At 38.7% G+C, this 21,392-nt stretch overlaps 1 protein-coding gene across 2 annotated transcripts in view; it reads left to right on the top strand.

Annotated features, from left to right (window-relative positions):
* Window positions 1-21,392, top strand: part of RASGRP3 (RAS guanyl releasing protein 3) — a 98,339-nt gene that overhangs the window by 52,327 nt on the left and 24,620 nt on the right. The window contains exons 2-10 of one of the 2 annotated variants that reach the window (XM_077843636.1): window positions 6,690-6,822; window positions 10,024-10,218; window positions 11,395-11,497; window positions 12,717-12,779; window positions 13,354-13,485; window positions 14,787-14,934; window positions 16,395-16,568; window positions 16,940-17,056; window positions 19,255-19,530. In XM_077843636.1, the coding sequence (XP_077699762.1) occupies window positions 10,149-10,218; window positions 11,395-11,497; window positions 12,717-12,779; window positions 13,354-13,485; window positions 14,787-14,934; window positions 16,395-16,568; window positions 16,940-17,056; window positions 19,255-19,530 (1,083 nt within the window). In that variant the 5' untranslated portion in view covers window positions 6,690-6,822; window positions 10,024-10,148. Of the gene's footprint in view, window positions 1-6,689; window positions 6,823-10,023; window positions 10,219-11,394; window positions 11,498-12,716; window positions 12,780-13,353; window positions 13,486-14,786; window positions 14,935-16,394; window positions 16,569-16,939; window positions 17,057-19,254; window positions 19,531-21,392 lie in introns of those variants that run through there. The other variant, XM_077843635.1, reaches the window with a different exon arrangement.

The following is a 21,392-nucleotide window of genomic DNA, read 5'->3' as shown; positions in this document are numbered from 1 at the left end:
CTCTCTCTCTCTCTCTCGCTCTCTCAAATAAATTAATAAAATCTTTTTAAAAAATAAAGGTCTAGCCCCAAATCCTCGATTCAGAAGTATTTGCAAACTGAGACTTTACCATCCCACCAAAGAATACTCTGAACATACTGGTTTCTAAATAGGAGCAAAAGTTTTCATTTGGATGATAGCACAGCTTTACTTAAAAAGGAGAAATTAATATTACATCCTTGAATGGGTCTGTATATGTATCCAAAGGTAGCATTAGAATAGTGCAAGAAATTTAACTTTTAAAGGTCATCACTGTTGGGGATCCCTGGGTGGCTCAGCGGTTTGGCACCTGCCTTTGGTCCAGGGCGCGATCCTAGAGTCCCGGAATCAAGTCCCGTGTCAGGCTCCCTGCATGGAGCCTGCTTCTCCCTCTGCCTGTGTCTCTGCCTCTCTCTCTCTCTCTATGTCTATCATGAATAAATAAGTAAAATCTTAAAAAAAAAGTCATCACCGTTAATAGTAAAATTGGATAATAAATTTAATACTACTAATAAAGCAGCATTATATAATCCCAGTGCTTTTCACAGTGCATCCATTTACTTATGCTTTTTTAAAAATCCAATGTCAGTTCAGAACTCAGTGCATCCCAATCATTTTATTGTCATCAGCTCTTATTCTAAGTATTGTCTCATATGTGTTCTTTTTTTTCTGTGAGGGTAAAAGTTTCTTGATAACAAATTGATGATATCAATCTGCCCAATTCCAGAATCAAGCTCAGATATTTCTGGCTGTTTTGCTGTCTGATACCACTGAGTTTGGTATTTCCTATTCTAGTTCTGTGACCCATAAATATTCTCAGATGTCTCCTCTTTCAGGAAGCCTTTCCATATCTTTTTGGTTAAATTTGATCCCACTTTTGTGCTCTCATAAACACTCAGAGCATGTTTCAGTGACACTGGACTTACTAGACTCATTGTTTTATAATTATTGGTTTATAATCTGTATCCTACAAGGGGATATAGGCCCTTTAAGTGGTTCTTTACATCTCCAGGCCATATGATAGCACCTAGTGTTTAAAAGACATTTAATAATCATTGGCCCTTTTTTTTGGTTCAACCAAACAAATGTCTTTCTGTGAGCATGGTGATACTTTTGAAGTCTGGTGCTTCTTGCTGTATTCCTATGAAAGAACTTAGAACTCAGGTTTTAAAATGCTTTCCAAGATTTTCAGAGATGGGCAGCTTCCACCCCAGCACAGAATGATGGTAGGTTAGAGAGAGAGATGATACTGCAGGCTGTGCTTTCTGTTCACATTCTTTTGTTTATCTTCATTCTCTTAGATCCCCTTTATGTAGATTCTAACCCCTAAGATTGTCCTTTGGCTCCAGTGGGTGGATCTCTAAGAGTTTTATTCACTCATGCCAGTTGCTGAAAATGTCTTCTTGCTCCTGGTGGGCACATAGGCATCACCATGTTAGTGCTGGTACCGAGTACTGAACAGAAGTCAATAAGCTGAGCTCAGAGCTCATCCCACATGGTCTCCTTGAATTTTTTGTAAGGATTAATTAACAAGGTTTAACTGAGTTTTATTTATTGCTAGATTTCTGGGGAGAATACTGGCCTCCCAGAGTGCAATGGGTAAAGCACTCCAGCACCATGTTGGTACTGACAGCATTCAAAATGATGACTTCTTCCTCCTTCTCCTCCACCAGCATCATCATCATCTAGTTCACTCTTGAGTAAATGAACAATCAAAGGGTAAGGGGACGTGACTTCATTTCAGGGGATTTGGAACCAGGTCCTTCTCCAGCATTAGTGCCACAGACAAAATTTTTAGAAATATAATGCTGAAGAAAACATCCGATCTTCATAAAAACTGTTTTCCCAAAGCTTAAAATGGTAACTTCTAAGCTAAATGTTTTCTAGTTCTGAATCTTATTTTGGGATATTATTTACAATCGGAACACTAGAGTTGCCATAGGAGGTCATAACCTTTCCATGGAGTTGAATGTGTCCATCTGGAAACCATCTGATTGCAAATGTCCAATATGTGCATATATTGGTTCTCTTCTGTGTTTGGCTTCAGCCAAATGCTAGGAAAATATCTCTTTGGTTGGACTTTGGAATTTCATATTTATTACTATAGTTTCTTTAAGATTCTCATTTCTCATTCAACTCATGTCAGATAGCTATAAATATGTTTGCTTGGTTGCCGATAATAAATATCAGTAACCAAGAAAATAAATATAATGCAGCTTAACCTTGTTACTTAATTGTTAACCCAAACAACAAGGGGGCCTTTGGAATGAGCTTTGAGCTGCTTATTTGACTTCCATTCAGTATTTGGTACCAGTGAGTCCCTGAAATGCCACGCTTGCTGTAATAATGATGGTTATTCATCTTCAGACAATAGGGCCAGTGATAGAATACTTAGAATCTAAGCAGAGGGCATAGTCCACATTTGTTCTAGACAATGCCCAGAAATTGATCTAATAGGCAAGTCTTAAGAACAGTTAACACTTGTGTGGGTAGTAGAAAAAATATAAATAAAATATAAATTTTCAGGTTTAGACAGACCTGGCTTTGCCACTAAACTAGTAACATAATATGGACAAATAACTTAATCTCCATATGCCTCAATTTCATCATCTATGAAATAGAATAATATTTCGATCTCAGGATATTACAAGATTTAAATATAATATTCCCAACATTATGTGTATCACATTACATGCCACCAGCAAGTAGTATTTGAGAGAGCTAATATTACTTTGTTTTCTTAAATCCACAACAATGTTGATTACTAATGCCCTATTGATTTAGGAAAAGCTCATTGTAGGAGAAAAACAAACAACAACAAAAGTTTAAAACCCAGGAAAACTTCATTATCACGTTAAATAAATCCATCCAAGACAAGAATGAAAAAAATTACTTTCAGAGTTGAGAAAGTATTTTCTGCAGCTACTCCATATGTCATTGTTAAATAACAATTTGGGGATATTGCTCCATTATTCATAAATGTGTGTGAGGGAGCAGAGATACAGGAATCCCAGCAGGGATTGTAGAGGACATGGCAATGGTGGCTGAGGCTGTAGATACCTGAATGCAATATCCTGGATCAAGACAAATGAGACAAATGATTTCTTTATTATTTCACTTCCAGTAGGGTCTGTCTTCTGCACCATTTGAAGCAAAGCTAGGTGAAATGGGAGGGATGCATGCTCTTGTGAGGGAACTGCCTAGCAAATGGCAGCCATGCTTTAGCTCTGAATTATGGAAACCACATGTGACTGGACTATATAATAGCATTAACTCAGAATTGCCTGTTCCATAAAGAAGAAACTTGCCATATAAGTTGTTCCAGAAAAGTTCAATAATTTCAGAAACGTGGCACAAGTGAGTGATGTCACCCAGGGAACAGGGAACACTAAACTTCTCTCAAAACAAACTCCAAAAGAGAAACATCAGCCCTTGCAATGGAAATAATGGAAAATAGCCCAGTAATTCTGGTTTCTTTCTTCTGTGCTTTACATCTGTTGCATATTTTTTCCTCTTGATAAACCTTGGATCTTCCAGCAGATGACCTTATCTCCTTTTTAGAGTTAATGACTCATTAGAAACTTCCTTGACTTCCTGCTATCAAAAGGACAAATCTATCTATACCTCTACTCATTTTCCCCCTTTTTCCTGCTGTTGAATTGAAAAAGGTGACCTGTTACCATATCCAAGGTAAATCCCTCCACCTAGGCATGGGGCCATCACTTCTATCCTCTCAGGGACTTTGTTATATAGATTAAATTCTTTTTGTCCTGTTCCTTAAATTTTCCTTTCCACTGATTCTTAGCACTTAAATATGCTCAAGGGTCAATTCAGAAATTTAATAGGTATCCAGAAGCTAAGTCAACATTTCCCTTTGGATGTCTCAGACATCTCTAACTTAACCCATCTAAAACTGGACTCATCATTGTCTACCATGAACTTCCTTCTCCTTCCTCTTCCCCTCAGTTTCTCAATCTCAAGGGATTGGCTCTATAACCCAACCAAATGTCTAGCTAGAAACTTGGAAGTTATTAGCAGAAACCTTTCTGTTCATTCTCCAAAGCCATAGGATCAGCAAATCTTGTTGCATCTATTTTCAAATTATATTCTGTAGCCAGCCTTCCTTATCATCTCTACTGCCACACGCTGGTTTAGATAACAATCTGTCTCTTGCCTAGATTGTTATAATCGACTACTAACTGGTTTCTGCATCAGGGTACATCTCTTTTCCATACTGCAGCTGAAGGGATCTTTAAAAAAACCTACATAGGATCATGCCACATTCTTACTCCCCTTTAAAACAATGGTTTCCCACTGCCTTTCAGATAAAGCCCACACTCCTTCATATAGCTTACAATACTGATCATGAGCTACGCCTATGGATTTTTTTAGTCTCATGTCTTGCCACATTCAATACTTGAGTCATTCTAAATGTCTTTCAGCTTTTCATAATTGCCATCTTCCCATCCACTCTTTGCCTAGCTAAAACTCCTTTGGCTCCTGGAATAAAATTAGAGTTCCTCCCCTTCCTGGGATTCTTTATTGTAATTACTTGTTTAATTCTTTACTAGAGTATAAGAATTATGTCTTTCTTGCTCACCAATTTATCCTTTTCTCTGTTTGTACCCAATCTCTTCTACCAGCCACTCTAGTATCTTGTTTAGTATCTGGTGTCTAACAGATCCTCAGTATCTGTCAAATAAATTCATTAGTTTTTAGGGTTTTGTTATCATTTCTCTTACTGAGCTTAATAGCCTTGGTTTTTCCAATGGAGTCTCAGAGAATATAATCACAGCATCTTTCAAATCTTATGTCTGTGGTGAGAAAAGTAGATTAAGCTTGAATGTGGCCAGAACAACAAATGCTATGACACATTAGTTGTTAATCCTTAAGGCTTAAAGGTTTGTAATAATTAGCATTCATTCTCACTAAGGATTTAGGCATTTAGAGAAATCCCCTTACCTCCATACAAAGGTCATATAAAAGCAAAGACATATTTATGGTCATTTATAAATAAAGACAATATCTGCCATCAGGAGGGAAGAGTCTTTAAAGGCTTTTGTTATTTTTTTTTTTATTGCAATGGAGATAATGCTATAGACGAGACTATCTTTGGAAGTTCTAATATGGCCAACATCATTTCAAAACTATTTGTTGAATACTTACTAGATATAATATTTCACCTTATAAATCCTACAATCCTGGAACCAGGAGCAAACTTTGCTGTCATTCTGGCATGCTTCCTAGACACCATCTGGGAATTAAGCCTACAACATCTCTGACAGTCATTACTTTACTTTGGCTGGAGAACTTTTGGGAATGGAATTCCATTGCTGATGAGGCCACCTGCCCTACCCCTGGCAGCTCTAGTGTCACAATATTTTTTCTCTGATTTCCTTTTTCCTTCTCTAATGTAACACCTCTCTTCCTGTCACTTCAATCATATTGGTCCTTTATTTCACCTAAGGCCTCATTTTAGAAACCCTTACATTTTGGAAGGATTGGGCGCCTGGGTGGCTAAGTGTCTGCCTTCAGCTCAGGTCATGATCCCAGGGTCCTGGGATCGAGTCATGCTTTGGGCTCCTGCTCCACAGGGAAACTGCCTCTCCTACCTCTGTCTTTCATGAATAAATAAATAAAATCTTTAAAAATATATTGGAAGGGAAGAGGTAGTGTGGGCAACCAGTGTTCTATGGGACCTGCAGTGGGTAGATTTTACCTCTGTAACTCCTTCAACAGTTTAGTAAAGTAAGCAGCATTAATGGCATTTTACTCAGAGGTAAGTAAAACTTTCCCCATTTGCTTATCTAATGTTAAAATCCAGTCCAAGATTATGAGTCAAGAGGCTTGGGTGCTAATTTATGTCTGTTAATGGACAGCTGTGTAGAATTGGCTCCTTTTTACTATTTCTAAAATTGGGAGCATAGTTCTTATTGTCCTAGGAAATTTCATGAGGATTTTTTGAAGATAGAGGCTTTCATGTTAATGAAAGCCTTTTTGCTGCATGAATACATCATGGCCTTTGGAAATCACACCCAACAGAACTCTATTGCCCTTTTGAAGTGAGAACTTCTCTCTTAGAAGTAATTCAAACCCTGGGGAAATTTTTGGCTTATTATGTCCTTTTCAAACTTGTGAGAAAATGTGGATGCTGGAGAGCAGTAATTTGCATTGCAGCCAAAGAGTACCTATCAACACTATAAAGCAAGTCTCAAATCATTTGGAGACTAAACAACCTGGACTAAAATAACATTGACATTCAGGTTGTGACAGTCAGGAGTGATTTAGAGTTAGTTTGATGATCACCACAACAAACTGTTTTAGAGATTTACTAACATTCCAAAGTCAGTGTTTGGAAATTCTTAAGGAGTACTCCAATGATAGAAGTATATTTGGATCAAAATAGTAGTTTACACAATGGATATAAATTTGATTTTGCCACATTTGCAGGGCTTTTATAGGCTGATTTTTTAAATTACTTTATTTTTAAAAAAGTCATCAAATAACTATTTTGAATAATTTTCTTTTTTTTTTTAATTGACTTTGTAGATGAAATTTAGACAAAATTTCAAAACTACCTATAGGGTTTTGGGAATACTATAACAATGCAGATTCTTTTGGGCTTTTATTAATTAACTCTGCCTGGGGATTTCTTTATGTTCTGCTATCAGGTTCTCCAAAGTACTTATTATTCAAGGTGGATAAGCTGGTCCTGCAGACTGCATCCCCTGTGCATTTTCCAATGATGATAACTGCCCTTAAAATTCGTTCAGACCTGGATATCTTTCAGTATGAAACCAGTGAGTAAGTATTTCTTTAAACTACTGTAGATTATGTAAGAAACTTGACAAGACAAATATGCCTAGAAAAAAACAAAAGAAAATTGCTATGATACTAATGAGTGTTATCTTTGGATGATGAGATTATGGATAACATTTTTCCTTCCCTTTTCCTTACTGTCCTATATTGAAGGATGAATATATATTGCTGCTTTTTAAAAAATATTTATTTATTTATTTATTTATTTATTTATTTATTTATTTATTTGAGACACAGAGAGAGGAAGAGAGAGAGAGAGGCAGAGACAGAGGGAGAAGCAGGCTCCATGCAGGGAGCCCAATGTGGGACTCAATCCCGGGTCCCCAAGATCATACCCTGGGCCGAAGGTGGCGCTAAACCGCTGAGCCACCCAGGCTGCCCCTATATTGCTTCTATAATAGAAAAGCTTTACTTTTGGAGAAGCAGTTGTAGACATAGTAATATCCACACATATAAAAATGAAATCTCAGGTACACATTCAGGTGACAGAATGCTAAGCAGGGACATAGATATAACTATTGATTTCAGAAAGAGATTGTAACTGGATAGTCCAGCCCCCCTGGCTCTCAGGTGCTGGCTTCATTGCAGATCATAAATATAACTCCAAACATGGTGACAGGTCTTTGGTACAAGGTTATTTCTAACCCCTTAGGGAAAGGTATCAGGAAACCCCTCCATAAGGTATTCCTTATAGAGAGGAATCGGGAAACCCCGGATTCCTCAAGTAGATCCACTGAATAATTTTTCTTTTGATCTGAGAATCTAGTTTAGTTAATCTAGGCTGTTTGGATCTAAATTTATTATTTATTATTTAGTTAATCTAGTTAACTAGATTATTAGTTAATCTAGGCTGTTTGGATCTAAATTTATTTTTATTATTCAGTAAAAGTTAACAAGATAAAAAATGTCTACATATATGAGAGGGGTAATCAAACTTGTCACTTGTCCAATCTTGACTTTAATGGGATTGACAGAATTTACATTAGGGAAATAAGAAAAGGGTTGCCCCCAGAATGTTCTGGAAGAGATAAAAAGTTCTTGTTATGAATACAGACAGATACTATTAAGTCTAGAAAGCTGGCAGGAACTTCTGTCCCAGGATGTTTACTAAAAGCTGATTTAAATTACTAAAACTAACAAAGGTGTAGTACACATTCATACAAATATATACATATTCAAAGACAAGGCTTTAACAAGTTTTTTATTTTATTCGTTTATTCATCCATCCACTTATTCATTAATTCATCAAATGCTTTTCTTGTTATCTTCTCTGTGAGGGACAAAAATTTTTGGAGTTGAGCACACCAAAAGAGAGCAAAACACAAAAATCCCTTTATTCATAGAGCTTATGCTTATAGTGTTAGAGAGATTTCAAAACAAATAAACAGGTAAAATATATAATATGTCATGTGGGGTTAATCGTTAGGAAGAAAAAGAATTCAGGAGGTGAGGAAAGACATGCCAAATAGGAGGTGAGTTTGGGGAGAAAGGTCTTGTTGTTCTACATAGGGTGGTCAGGAAAGGTCTCACCGATAAGGTAACTTGGTCAAGAGATATAAAAAGAGTTGGTTCCAGACATCTTTAATATTTCCCTTTGACAAATCATTTGAGCAGCAGAAGTGGGAGAGCACTGATCCAGTGTTTCTGTTATTTTTACAGCACATGGGAAATAATTCTATTTTTTATTCTTTGAGCATGGCACCTCCAGTATAAGAATATGGTTTTCACACAGAAATAATACATGGTAAAAAATTCTCTTTGGATTTATGTGCCTAGTGCACAGACCCACTCAAATGTCACTCTTTGGTGGTCTGATTGAACTAACACAACCAAACACATTAGCTTCTTTTTCTATTCATTCATGTGTTTGTCTTCTGAAGTTGACTTTGAGCCTACTGAAGGCAAGGATGGGACAATGATTTGTTCATCTTGGCAGCCTCAGTACTTAGCTCAGTGCCTGGCATTTGTTGGGTAGTCAATGATTACTAGTTGAATAAATATATTTTGAAAGTAAAATAGACACTGACTTCAAACAGTTTAAGAGATTAATGCCCAGTGGCCACATTTGCCTATTAAACTGACCAAAGTGGATAACTGTCTTACATCATGATCTCTGACCTTCTCTAAGAGGGAAGGTGTCATAAGGATTCTGTAAAATAAAATGATGGTGTTTCTAACAGCAGTACTTCCAGTGTAAGGAACTCTAACAGGTTATTTCTAATCCCATGCTTCCCATGACGATGCTGTAAAATGGGACCTCTGTTATATCCATATTTTTCTTCTACCTATGCAACAGATCATTTGGCTATGACCAGCTTCTGATACGGTATGGAGGAGTGATATTCTTTACTAGATTACGGGGTCAAATTGTAACAGTTTATGATATCCATACTTGAGAGAGCAATGAAAGATGGAACAGGAAACTAAAAGTTTTATTTTACAACAGAGTCCTGATTCTAGGCCTTATTAAATAAATTGTCTGGTTTGAGACCAGTTGCAGAATCTCTGCAAATCTCATGATCTCATCTGTAAACTGGGAATAATAATTACTATTGTTAGGAAGCATTGCTATGAAGCATCACTGTGTGGGTCATAATGGTATTATTATGAAGGTCAAGTTGGATAATATATATAAAGCATTTGGTATGGTACCTGGTATATAATGTGAGTGTTCAATAGCTTATCGTTAATACTTTCACTATTCCTACTACCACTACTACTCTACTAATGTTACTATTACTATTAAAAATAGGCAAGTAAGATTTTTTAAATCAGTTGTTGAATGTATATATGATCATTGTGGATGATGCTCATCAGTATATTTGAACTTTAAAATTTATCTCCTTCTATATACTTGTAATATTAAACCATGTAACATTTGTAATATTCTTAAGTATCTCTTATCACTTAAGAATATGAAGAAAGTGTAAGATCTTGTATCAAAAAAATGTCAGCTACAAAATGGAATGGTATCTAACAGAACATTTCTGTGGTCCTGGAGCACCCTGCATACCAAGGAACAGTTTTGTAGGCATTTTGCCACCCTCGTGGTTGACATAATCTCTGTCACTCTGATCCTTGTAAAAGGATACAGTCATTGGAAGTCCTTATCTTTTTAGGTAGGGAAGTAATACTCTAATGTGGTCTGCACTCTGGTCTGATAACTTTCTTTTCTTGTTTCTTTAGAATCTTGAAGTATAACTAAGAATAGACACTGGTACCAACACAAACATTACCAAGTTACAGGATTATGGAGATGGTCTATCTGATGTTGAAAATGTGTCTAGTTTTTTGACAACGGCTAAATAACCATGGGGTCAAGTGGACTTGGAAAAGCAGCAACGTTAGATGAACTGCTGAGCGCTTGCATTGAGATGTTTGGTATGAGCCTTTTCTCCCTTTGATATACCTTGATACTCTCACTTCCCCTTTTTTCAGATGCAAGTGTTGCTGTGGAACAGAATTCAGTCTCCATCTTTGGTATTTCAGTCCTTTTTCATTTACCTCAATCTATCTCCCTAATAACACTGCCCTCTGCATTTCCTTCTTCCCTCTACTGCCCATAGCTAAAATGCCAGCCACTCTGTCTACTTAATGTTTCTGGAACATTCCCTGCATCTTTCTACCTCTGTGCCTTCACTGAAATTCTGCTTCAGGGCTCATCTCAGATACTGTCTCAGATGTTGACAATACCATTCCTAATCCCCTGTCAGGAATGCTAACTGCTTCCTTCCACAGCCTTTTGTGACTTTCTTAGGGTGCTGTGATCCTCTCTCCATCTTTTGGCTCAGACAAGTGTGAGTAGCACAATCTGCTCCATTCTACATTTGCATATATGTCTTAGATCTCCTACTAGGTTACAGACTTTACAGCCATATGCTTTTTTTTTTTTTAATATTTTATTTATTTATGACAGACACAGAGAGAGAGAGAGGCAGGGACACAGGCAGAAGGAGAAGCAGGCTCCATGCAGGGAGCCTGACATGGAACTCAATCCTGGGTCTCTAGGATCATACCCCGGGCCAAAGGCGGCACTAAACCACTGAGCCACCGGGGCTGCCCAGCCATACGCTTTTTTAACGTTGTTTACATATCTACTTCAGTGTTTCAGATTATTCTTTGCACAAACAAAGTCATGTGGGTTTTTTTTTTTAATTTTTTAAAATTGATTTTTATAGGAAGAGTTAGACCTGAGTAGGGTGGCCAGATAAAATACAGGAGGATCAGTTAAATTTAAATTTCAGATAAAGTATATTTTTCATGTAAGCATGTCCTAAGTAATGCATAGGATATACATATACTAAAAATTATTTGTGGTTTACCTTAATTCAGATTATTAAGTGTCTTATAGTGCTAATTGCTAAATCTGGCTATCCAACACCAGAGGGAGGGTGAAACCTTCCTATCCACTTGCAAGGAAGTACCAATGGAAGGAGGAGGAAAACAATAATTGGGCCTATGAGAAAATTTTTGACACTAATGTTTCTCTACTGTTATTAGAAAAAGAGAAGAGTAGTACTGTTGTCTTCTCACTCATTTTATTTTATTTTTTAACAGATGACAATGGAGAGCTGAATAACAGTTATTTGCCAAGAATAGTTCTACTGATGCACCGATGGTATTTATCTTCCACTGAATTGGCAGAAAAACTTCTCTGCATATATCTTTTCAACTACTGTGTAATTTTTACCATCATAAATCAAGTTCTGTATTTAGATAGAGCATCTAACAAAAGCCGGTAAATTAAGATGAATAAACAGTCTTTAGTCAGTTATCCAGCTGTTTTGTGGATATATATAGATGTCTAGACAAGACATCTGGATGATGGACCAAACGGTTGACTATCCATCTGGATGTTTTGGCTCTACTTGAAAATAATTACTACATATAAAATGAAACAGAAGCTGTAGGCTGAATGCTTTTAACTTGACTTAAACATTTCTGCTGTCAGTACAATGAAAGAATAGCCAACACTGATCCCAGAACTAATTTATTCTTTTTAGGATAGCAAAATGATGGACATTTTGGAGGATACAGTTTAGACATATGGAAATGCCAGCCAAAATAATGGGATCTGGCTCAGGCATAAACACCACCTGAGTTTTCACATCTTCCCTTGCTGACAAGACACGAAGAACATTCTAGCAAGTTTATTGCAATTTGTTGGCTGACCTTAATTTCAGATTTCCTTCTGGGTATAAAAGTAAAAACAGAACAAAATACAGAAACCTCATTCTATAATAAGGGCTTTTAGCAGTCTACCACTTTTGTACACAGTCCTGAATGGTGGATGAAAGCCAAATGACCCAAAATGACAAAACAGTCTCACATTTACAGGGAGGTTTTATTCCCGGAGATCTAATATTTATTATGTCATCACTAATGTTGGTTCCTACAGTCTCCCACTGCTTCAAGCCCAGCTTGCAGATGACTGGGAATCCTCACAGGGTAGGAGGAGTCTGAAAGGCCAAAGGTCTGTCAAGTATTTATTAGGGCCACATGGGCATCCATCTGCTCATTGCAAGCTTCCTCCACTTCCTACTTCTTCTTTCCATCCTTCCCACAGCCACAGGGTAGAAGGGGACGTCAGGGGGTAAGAGGACATTCACCCTGAGCAGAGGTCCCTAAAAGGGAGCAAGATCCTAGTCCCCAGTGGTCTGAGGGTCCCCAGGTCTCAATATTAAGGAGTAGCGTGTAGGTTATAACTATTCAGTGCTGACATCGTCAGAGCCCATTCTCTCCCCTATCTGAACATCCACATAACCCACATGTCCCCAGTATGGCCTTCTTATTAGGAATTCATCTAAACTGGTCAAACAGCTGAAGGTGTGGGCAAAGGAAACAGCGTGCAGAGGTTTTTTTTTCTTTAACTAGTATACGTATCGAGATGCCAGTGGAGAAAGCTGTGATGAAGTTCGGTTAAAGATCTGCTACTTCATGAGGTAAATATACATGTAATTGTCTTGTAATATATGGTTCTGGAATGGTTGACAATTTCTTTTGCCCCAGGCAGCAGACCTGGTTTGGCAATAGAATTGACTCAGATTCCTCCTTATACTCATTTTGTTTAAGTTGGCCTTTCTCTGTTCCTGGGAGTAGAATTTATCTTTCTCTTAGAGATCAAGCAGTAGCAGATGTGGTTAGGGAATGAAACTAGCTCTTGGAAAGACTAAATTCATTTTTTCTCTATCCCCCCACCACACACATGCTTTCCTATCTAGTTTGTCATGAGTCGGGAGAAGTGTTTCCTCTCAGCTGTGGTTCAACACTTAGATGTGAGCGCAGTTGCTCAGAACTTAGGGTCAGAGAGAGAGACTCAGAGTGGATGTGATAGACTAGAGTCCTTGATCGAAGGAGGGAAGAGTGAGACCCCGTGTCACGGGTGGGGAATAGGAGATTGCTAATTTGGGATATGGTTTTGGGTTCATTGTTAAATATAATCTGTAAAAGGATACAATAGTTTCCATAAAGGTCTAGCTTGAAATCTCATCGTCAAAAATACTTGATGCCTTTCAGGTACTGGATTCTCAAATTTCCTGCAGAGTTTAATTTGGATCTTGGTTTGATCCGTATGACCGAAGAGTTCCGGGAAGTAGCTAGTCAACTAGGGTATGAAAAGCACATCAGCCTCATCGACATATCCAGCATGTAAGAGTGGCACAAGCTTCTTTCAAACATGATGAGTCCACTGTTTGGGGGAGGGAGTGGTGATGACTCCACTTAAGCTCAGTACATACTGTTTCGGAATCAAGGTGTACTGCTTTGAGGAAAACCTTGCTGCAATAAGCACAGCCCCACTGGATATGCTTCTTTCCAACCTTCAGTTTCTTTGTTTGTAAAATGGTGATAGTACCTTTCTCATGGAGCTATTATGAGCATCCAACAAATACATAGTAACATAGCATTTGGCACATAATAAATGCTCAATATTTAGTTACTAAATCTAGTTCCTGTCTCCTATGTCCTGGCCACTCACAGTGTGGTCTGTAGATGAGTAACATTGGCATCACCTGGGAGCTCAATAGAAATGCAGACTCTTAGGCCTCACCCTAAACCTGCTGAATTGGAAAGTGCATTTTAGTAAAAGCCCTAGGTGATTCATATGCTCATTCAAGTTTGAGAAGCCCTGTACCATGTGCTTCTGAGGTTAGTCTGAGGCTGTACAAATATTGACTATAATTTTGCCATGAACTGGTTAGCTCAGTTATTAGGAACTCAGTACTTCTTAGACCAGCATTTTATATCTACTAGTTAGCTTCGTTAGTTACCTTAGAAAACTATTTAATGACCTTACATATGGTTAATGCATCTTGCAAAGATATGCCTTTGTGTCCTCGGCATTCATATTCTAGTCCATTTTCCTAGAATACTTCTTCAAGAGTCCTGATCAACAGTGTGTGATCTAGGAATCATTAGGGATGTTGTTAACAGATTATTCAGTTCATTCCTAGCAAATCAGAATCTTTGGCAGTGAGGTCAGACTTCTGTCTTTATTTTTTGACTTTTTTTTTGACTTTTTTTTTTTTTTTTTGACTTCTGTCTTTATAACGAGCTTTTCAGATAATGCATATGTTGCTGGAGTGTGAGAACCACCTTTTGGTGGTTTTCAGGTGCCTTAAATCACCATCCTATATACTGATAATCTGCCAAATTTATATACCTAACCCTGACCTCTCTCCTATGATCCCAACCTAACTGGTCACAAGAAAGAGCGGCCAAGAGATTCTGGATAGATCAGTGCAAACCCACCCTGTCTGGAAAAACAGCTCAAAGTTTATGTTCTATTGGCAATGGGTCAGTGGCTTTCTCTTCAAATATGAAGGACAGGGCGTGTATTTTGCACAAGCTCCTGGAAGCAGGCCAAGAGTTACAGAGTCAGTAGGTTAATAACTTCCATTGAGTGAAATGGCCTTTCAGCACATTGACCAGACTCACTGTTTCTTTTATAGTCCTTCCTATGACTGGATGAGAAGAGTCACACAGAGGAAAAAAGTATCCAAGAAGGGAAAAGCCTGTCTGCTGTTTGACCATCTGGAGCCCATTGAATTGGCTGAGCACCTCACTTTTCTGGAGCATAAATCTTTTAGAAGGATCTCAGTAAGAAACTGACATTTATTCTTCCAAGGATAACAACCCCCATGCCAACTTTCCCAAGAGCTGCATTTTCATACTCTGAAGTATTGGCAGCTCTGTCATTGTGCTCCACTGGAAAAGTGCCCTTAATTCACAGGAACAATCCCTTTTAACCAAAGATAAATATTATCCTGTCTTTATTTTCTGGCTTAGGAGCTATATATCTGTCGCTATTTTCAATGTCTCCTTTCATAGGATTAAAGCATGATTTTCTAAATACTCAGTGGAGATTTAACCATTCAAGGTTTATGTAGCTCCACTGACTTCTCCCAAGTGAACATGTTTTGCAAGCCCCTTCATTTGAGGGAAGAAATCTTTATTTAGGTAAGGATTTGTATAAATGCCTAATTATGGGTGTAGGTTGAAAATAAGACTTGTAGGCTTTGATGAAAATCTCCTATCAGGTTGTTTCTTTCCCAGGAATGGAGATCCTGAATTATACTTTTCTTTCCTACTCTGTCTTGATAGCATTCCTTCTCTACCTCTTTTCTCTTCCTCCTGCTACGGTTTCTTCCTAGCCACCTACTCACTATCCACTTGTTAGGATAATATTTTTACAATGGCTCACAATCAGCCTTTGTCTTAGCAAACTCTGGGGTAGTTATTCTTCCTCCTTCTTTTCTAAGATGCCAGTGAGTTAATTACATTATTACTTGCAAAGAAGAACATGAAGTTGAAAGTATGGATTTCTGAAAGGCTGATTCTTTTCAATAAATAATCCTACCTGGAGAGGACCTTAATGGTTCTCCATCAGCAGGCCATGAGAGGGAACCCCCTGCACTCTTTATATGATGGAAGGCTCATATGTATCTGATGACATCCATCCTGACTTCCTGAAATGGTGTCTCTTTTTGCTTAGGAGCTACCTTACTTCAACTAGTGTTTTTTTCTATTTTTTCTTGAAAAATAAAAGTTACAAAATTATCCTGACTTGAAATCATTATGTTTATATTCATTTCCTTTTCTTTAATGTATGCCACTATATTTCAAACTTGCCTGACCATTGGAATCATCAGTAGTGACTGAAAAATGGAGATTCTTAGGTTCTTCCTCTGGAGGTACTGATCCTTTCGGTCTGGAGTATTCCCAGAAACCATTACGTATAACACAAATGCCCCAGGTGGATCTTATGAACCAGCAAATTTAGGACTCATTGGAATGTGACTTCAAATCTTGTCCTTCCCCACTCCCACCCACACCCCCAACACTGTGATGTGGAAGTATGTGTCTGTGTATGGGGGAAGTGAAACACAGCAAAATAATGTTAAGGGTACATGTATATTCAAATGTGTAAGATGCCATTATGAATGTTAAATAAATCATGTTGTTATGAAATAGTAGCTCACATCTTCCATACAGCATTCTAATTTTTGGTTTTGCAAATACTCCATTATAATTCAGAGTCTCTGATCTTCCTTTACTAGTTCACTGATTACCAAAGCTATGTCATCCATGGATGCCTGGAGAATAATCCAACCTTGGAGAGATCTATTGCTTTATTTAATGGAATCTCTAAGTGGGTCCAGTTGATGGTCCTTAGCAAACCAACCCCCCAGCAAAGGGCAGAAGTCATTACAAAGTTTATCAATGTTGCCAAGGTATGGTATGTCTGGGAATTAGATGGGATTCTTAAACGAATCTAGATGTTCACTCACTCTAGAGAAAAGTTGAAGAAATTTGGGGTTCACAATATAAAGGACAGTAAAAGTATTCATATCTACTGAACAACTCATAATGCTGTCATGAAAGGAGATTGCTTTTAATCGGCAATACTTAGAAGCATGTATTACAACTATTTTTTCTATAAAATAATGTTTCTCTGGTTGATTGCATTTGTACTTCATTTTAAATTGATAATATTTTTCCTAGATCCTTGTTGAAATTGTGCATGCATTCACCTGTAATTCAGAAAGGCCAGAATAATTTTAAAATTGTTACAAAGTATTGATGTTAACATTTTTCATTGCAGAAGCTCCTTCAGCTCAAAAATTTTAACACCCTGATGGCAGTGGTGGGAGGCCTTAGCCATAGTTCCATTTCACGCCTCAAGGAGACTCATTCTCATCTTTCTTCAGAAGTTACAAAGGTACAGTGGATTAGATCCTAATCCCAAGGAAAAAAAGTCATTTATAAATTGTTTAGGGATAGAATACTCCTAGGGACACCTGGGTGGCTTAATGGCTGAGCATCTGTCCTTTGGCTCAGAACGTGATCCTGGAGTTCTAGGATCGAGTCCCGCATTGGGCTCCTGCATGGAGCATGCTTCTCCTCCCTTTGCTTATGTCTCTGCCTCTCTCTATGTCTCTCATGAATAAATAAATAAAATCTTTGGGGGGAAAAAAAAGAGAGCTAGGATGCTCCTAATAAATGTCACTCAGGGGGAAAGTTTTCCTTTTAGGCAATGATTGGTTACACTTGGGGAATTAAATAGGAAGAGAGTAACCACACTGCCTAGAAAAATAGGTTGGAAGTGGTGTCAAGTGTCCCAGTAAGAAGGCCTTGAAAACCATTAACATATTGCAGTTGTGAGTACTCCCCAAATATGCGTTTGGTGCTTACTATGTGATAGGCACTGTGACACACACAGGGGTACAAGGAGAATAAGACCAATCATTCCTACCCTACCGTCCTCAAATGAAGTCACTGAACACATAGTACTGTGTTCAGGGCAGTGAACAATACAAAGGTGAAGGGAGATGCCGACATTATCTAGAAATCCTGCAGACTTATAGCTGAGTTTTCAGGAACAAAAATATATTTTTTAAAAAATAATAATCAAAAAATAATAATAATAATCCTGTCCTAAACCCAGCTTTTTCTGTCATATTTATTTCCAGATCACAATAATAATATTTTCCCTTATTGAGTAAAAAGGAACATTTCATCCTTATGAAAAGATTTCCTTGTAACCATGTAGTATGCTGTAATCAGTAAGGAAACTTTCAGCTATAAGTTTTTTAAAAATCTTGAAATTGCTGAAACAGTAAGGGAATGAGCCATCTCCTATACCTGGAAGTCCAGAGACAGGGCCAGCTCCAAGCGTGGTCTGATCAGAACTCTGGCTCAGTAGCTCTCTCTTTTTTGGAGGATTAGGTTTTTGTTTGTTTCATTAGACTGGTTTCCCTCCTGGTTGGACTGTCTGCAGCAGCAAGAAAATGATACTTTCTTGCTCATGAAAGTTGGAGATAGGGAAAACTCTCTTCAGCTCTGCCCCCTTGGAATGAAAAACCTTCTTTTTAGGCAGATTGAACTACCTCAAGTCATATGCTCACTCCTGGACCATAACAGTTGCTATAGGAATATAATGTGCTGATTGGCTTACCTCTGTGTTCCTGAATTAATCACAAACCAGAGTGATGGAATTAGGATGATGGTAAATCAGAACCCATCTTTGGACCTGGGAATGGATGCAGCTCCATCTGAGTCACATGGGCTGCTTGGAGAAAGTGCAGACTGATAGAAAATGAGGTCTATTTGGAAGATCTAGTTGCTGTTGGGCAACTAACAATAAACAGCAGGATGTAAGCCAAGATATGCTGCTGTCTGACCTAAAACATGGCACACATTCTATGTATAAGGGGGGTTGCTATACAAGTGTCTTATTTTCCTTTAGCTTTGTACTGAATTTCAAGTAAAGAGCAAAACCTATTTTACATGTTGTGAAGAGTAAGTATTCAGTAGAGGCTCTTACAGGCTTGGAATCACTAGTGTCTGTTTGAAAATTATCTGAACTCCTTTTTCTTACAGAAAAGGAAACTGAGGCCCCCTTGACCTGAAGTTAATTTTTCAAGGTCACCCTTCTAGTTAATGACAGAGTCCCAAACCGAAGCTATCTCACACCCCAGTGTGGCTTTTCCTACCCTGTTCTGTCCCAGATTAACCTTCAAGTAATCTCATGACTACAACTTTCTTAGAACAATGAGGACACTGTCATATACTATATATTTTAATATGATAATGCTTATATTTGTGGATCATAATATCTCCATGAAGTGTGACATTCTTGCAAGTGTTTGATGCTGTTTAACATGCCAACATCCCTAGCAGGCAGGCAGAGGTGAGGGCAATTTCTGTTCTGCAGTCGAATAGGACAGTCTTTCCCACTCACAGCCAGAACCAGTACCTTTTCTAATTTTCCTTTTCCAGGTGAATACTTCCCCTACATCAGGGTAGGTGCAATTGATACTTCTCTCAGCCGCCAAGGAATGTCCTAGCCACATGCAGCAGGGCCTGGGGGTGGGCAGAAAGGAAGATTGAAACTTCTCCTTTTCCATCCATTCCCAGAACTGGCATGAAATGACAGAGCTGGTCTCCTCCAATGGCAATTACTGCAGCTACCGCAGAGCCTTCGCCGACTGTGAGGGCTTCAAGATCCCCATCCTTGGCGTGCACTTGAAGGACTTGATAGCAGTCCATGTTATTTTCCCAGACTGGACAGAGGACAACAAAGTGAACATTGTAAAAATGCACCAGCTCTCCGTGACCCTGAGTGAACTGGTGTCCCTCCAGAACGCCTCCCACCACTTAGAACCCAACATGGATCTGATCAACCTGCTAACAGTGAGTTCAAGGGACAGGAGTTTGCACTAAGGCTCTTCCCTCTGGGCTTCACTGCATGACAGGAGGAGGGTGCAGGATGATCTGGGCCAGTCATTCACCAGGTTGCATGCAGGGCTGGTAGGTGGGAAGAAATCGGAAAGGGTGGGTGAGGGCAGGGGAACCCACTCCCATAAGCAGCATGAATTGAGACTATAATCTTGGGGCAAAGAAATTTCCTGTTGTCTGGGGAAGCCTAGTCACCACCCCTATAGTTCTGCCTGCATCCAGAGCTCTTAGGCCCTCCTGCACTCAGCCCTTCTCACTCTCTTTCATCACACCTCTTTCTACATGGCCTCACCTCATCCCCTTCCCTTTGCCCTCCCTGTGCAGTTATAGCTGAAGTTTGGGGTAATGTCCAGACCTCTTCTGTAATCTCCCTGCCCCACCCCCCACCAACCTCTGCAAACCCACCTGGCATTCGAGGCCCTTCCAGACTCATTGTCTATCCAAACTGTTTTGTTATCACCTGATCCCACATCACACTTGCCTCTGAGAAACATTGGACTTTCCACCATGAATAGTTGCCTTCTGCTTCCTGACCTTTGCACTTTCTTGGAAAATCCCTTCCCTACCCACCCCTGTGACTAGCTCAATTCAAAAGCCTCTGTCTTTCTGGATCATTCTCTGTTCCTCTCCAGAGCAGTAATACATATGTCACATGTGTGGCTCTTGCCCTTTGTTCTTTTATAACCATAGGAGGCATCATTTGTATTCAATTTTTTTTTCTGTTTACCTGCTTTACACATTCCATATCCTCAGCATGGTACCTGGCATGTTTAGAGCTCAACAGATGACTTGAATGCTGTATTTAGGAATGAAATGGGTTGGACAGAAGACATCTACTTAACATTCATGTATTTTTTTTTTTTGTCATTTGTGGCTGGTCTCCAGTGCTTTTAGGCTGCTCTAGTGCTTTTAGACTCCACAGGTGTAAGAAGAGAACCTTCCCCATTGGCGGCTGCTTTGTCAGGAGGAAGAGGCATAACCAAATTCTCTAACCCTTGTTTAACAAATGGAGAAGCAACTTCCCTGTTTGGGTTTATAACACTGAAGCATCTGACACTTGGCTGCAATACTGAATTGACTATTTTCCCTTAATGGCCATAGAAAATGAAAAGAATAACCATTCTGAAGCTCTGAGAGCCTAAATCCCCCTAAGACTCTACACTGGAATAAGAGTGTTGGTTCCTAGACTTTTTCACAAACTGTTCCTAGAGCACATAATTGTTTACGAAAGAACAGAACCCCTAAAGTGCATGCAATAATGCTAGCTGTACCTTAGTATAAAGCAGAAGTGGCCAAAACACAGAAACATGAATCTCTTGGGGTTGAGTTTGTCTGACAACAGTAAACACACAGACATTCTCTATTGGGGGGGAAAAAAAACCTCACAACAATCTAGGCACCTGCATTTATTGATCATTTGCCATGTAAATCTGTTTCCATGAATAAGTGACCAGAGTTGCAGCCCTGATGAGACTGCAAAGCCACAGGCACAGGTGATGTCTGCAGACCAGCCTAAGACAGCCTGCATCCAGGCCAGCTTCACCATGTGGGGGAGAACATCACAGAGCAGGTCACCGTACTCGGGCATTTTCTCATCCAGACAAAAGATAATGGTGGAGTAGGGGAATTAATTTTGAGTTGTGAATGCAGCAAGCAACAGAATGACAGATATTTAGAGAAGTATCAAAGGATTTTGAAGGAAATTTTTTTGGGTGCAAATGGAAGTTCTAAACTCTAGAAATAAGGACTAAGAAAAAAAATTTTTTTTTTTTTTTGCTGGAAAGAAAAAAGATGATATCAACTCAATCTCTCGCTCT

The sequence above is a fragment of the Canis aureus genome, chromosome 12, assembly GCF_053574225.1.
Source record: "Canis aureus isolate CA01 chromosome 12, VMU_Caureus_v.1.0, whole genome shotgun sequence".
Taxonomy (NCBI): domain Eukaryota; kingdom Metazoa; phylum Chordata; class Mammalia; order Carnivora; family Canidae; genus Canis; species Canis aureus.
The sequence above is the reverse complement of the archived record's forward strand: the minus strand, read 5'-3'. Positions and strand labels throughout refer to the sequence as shown.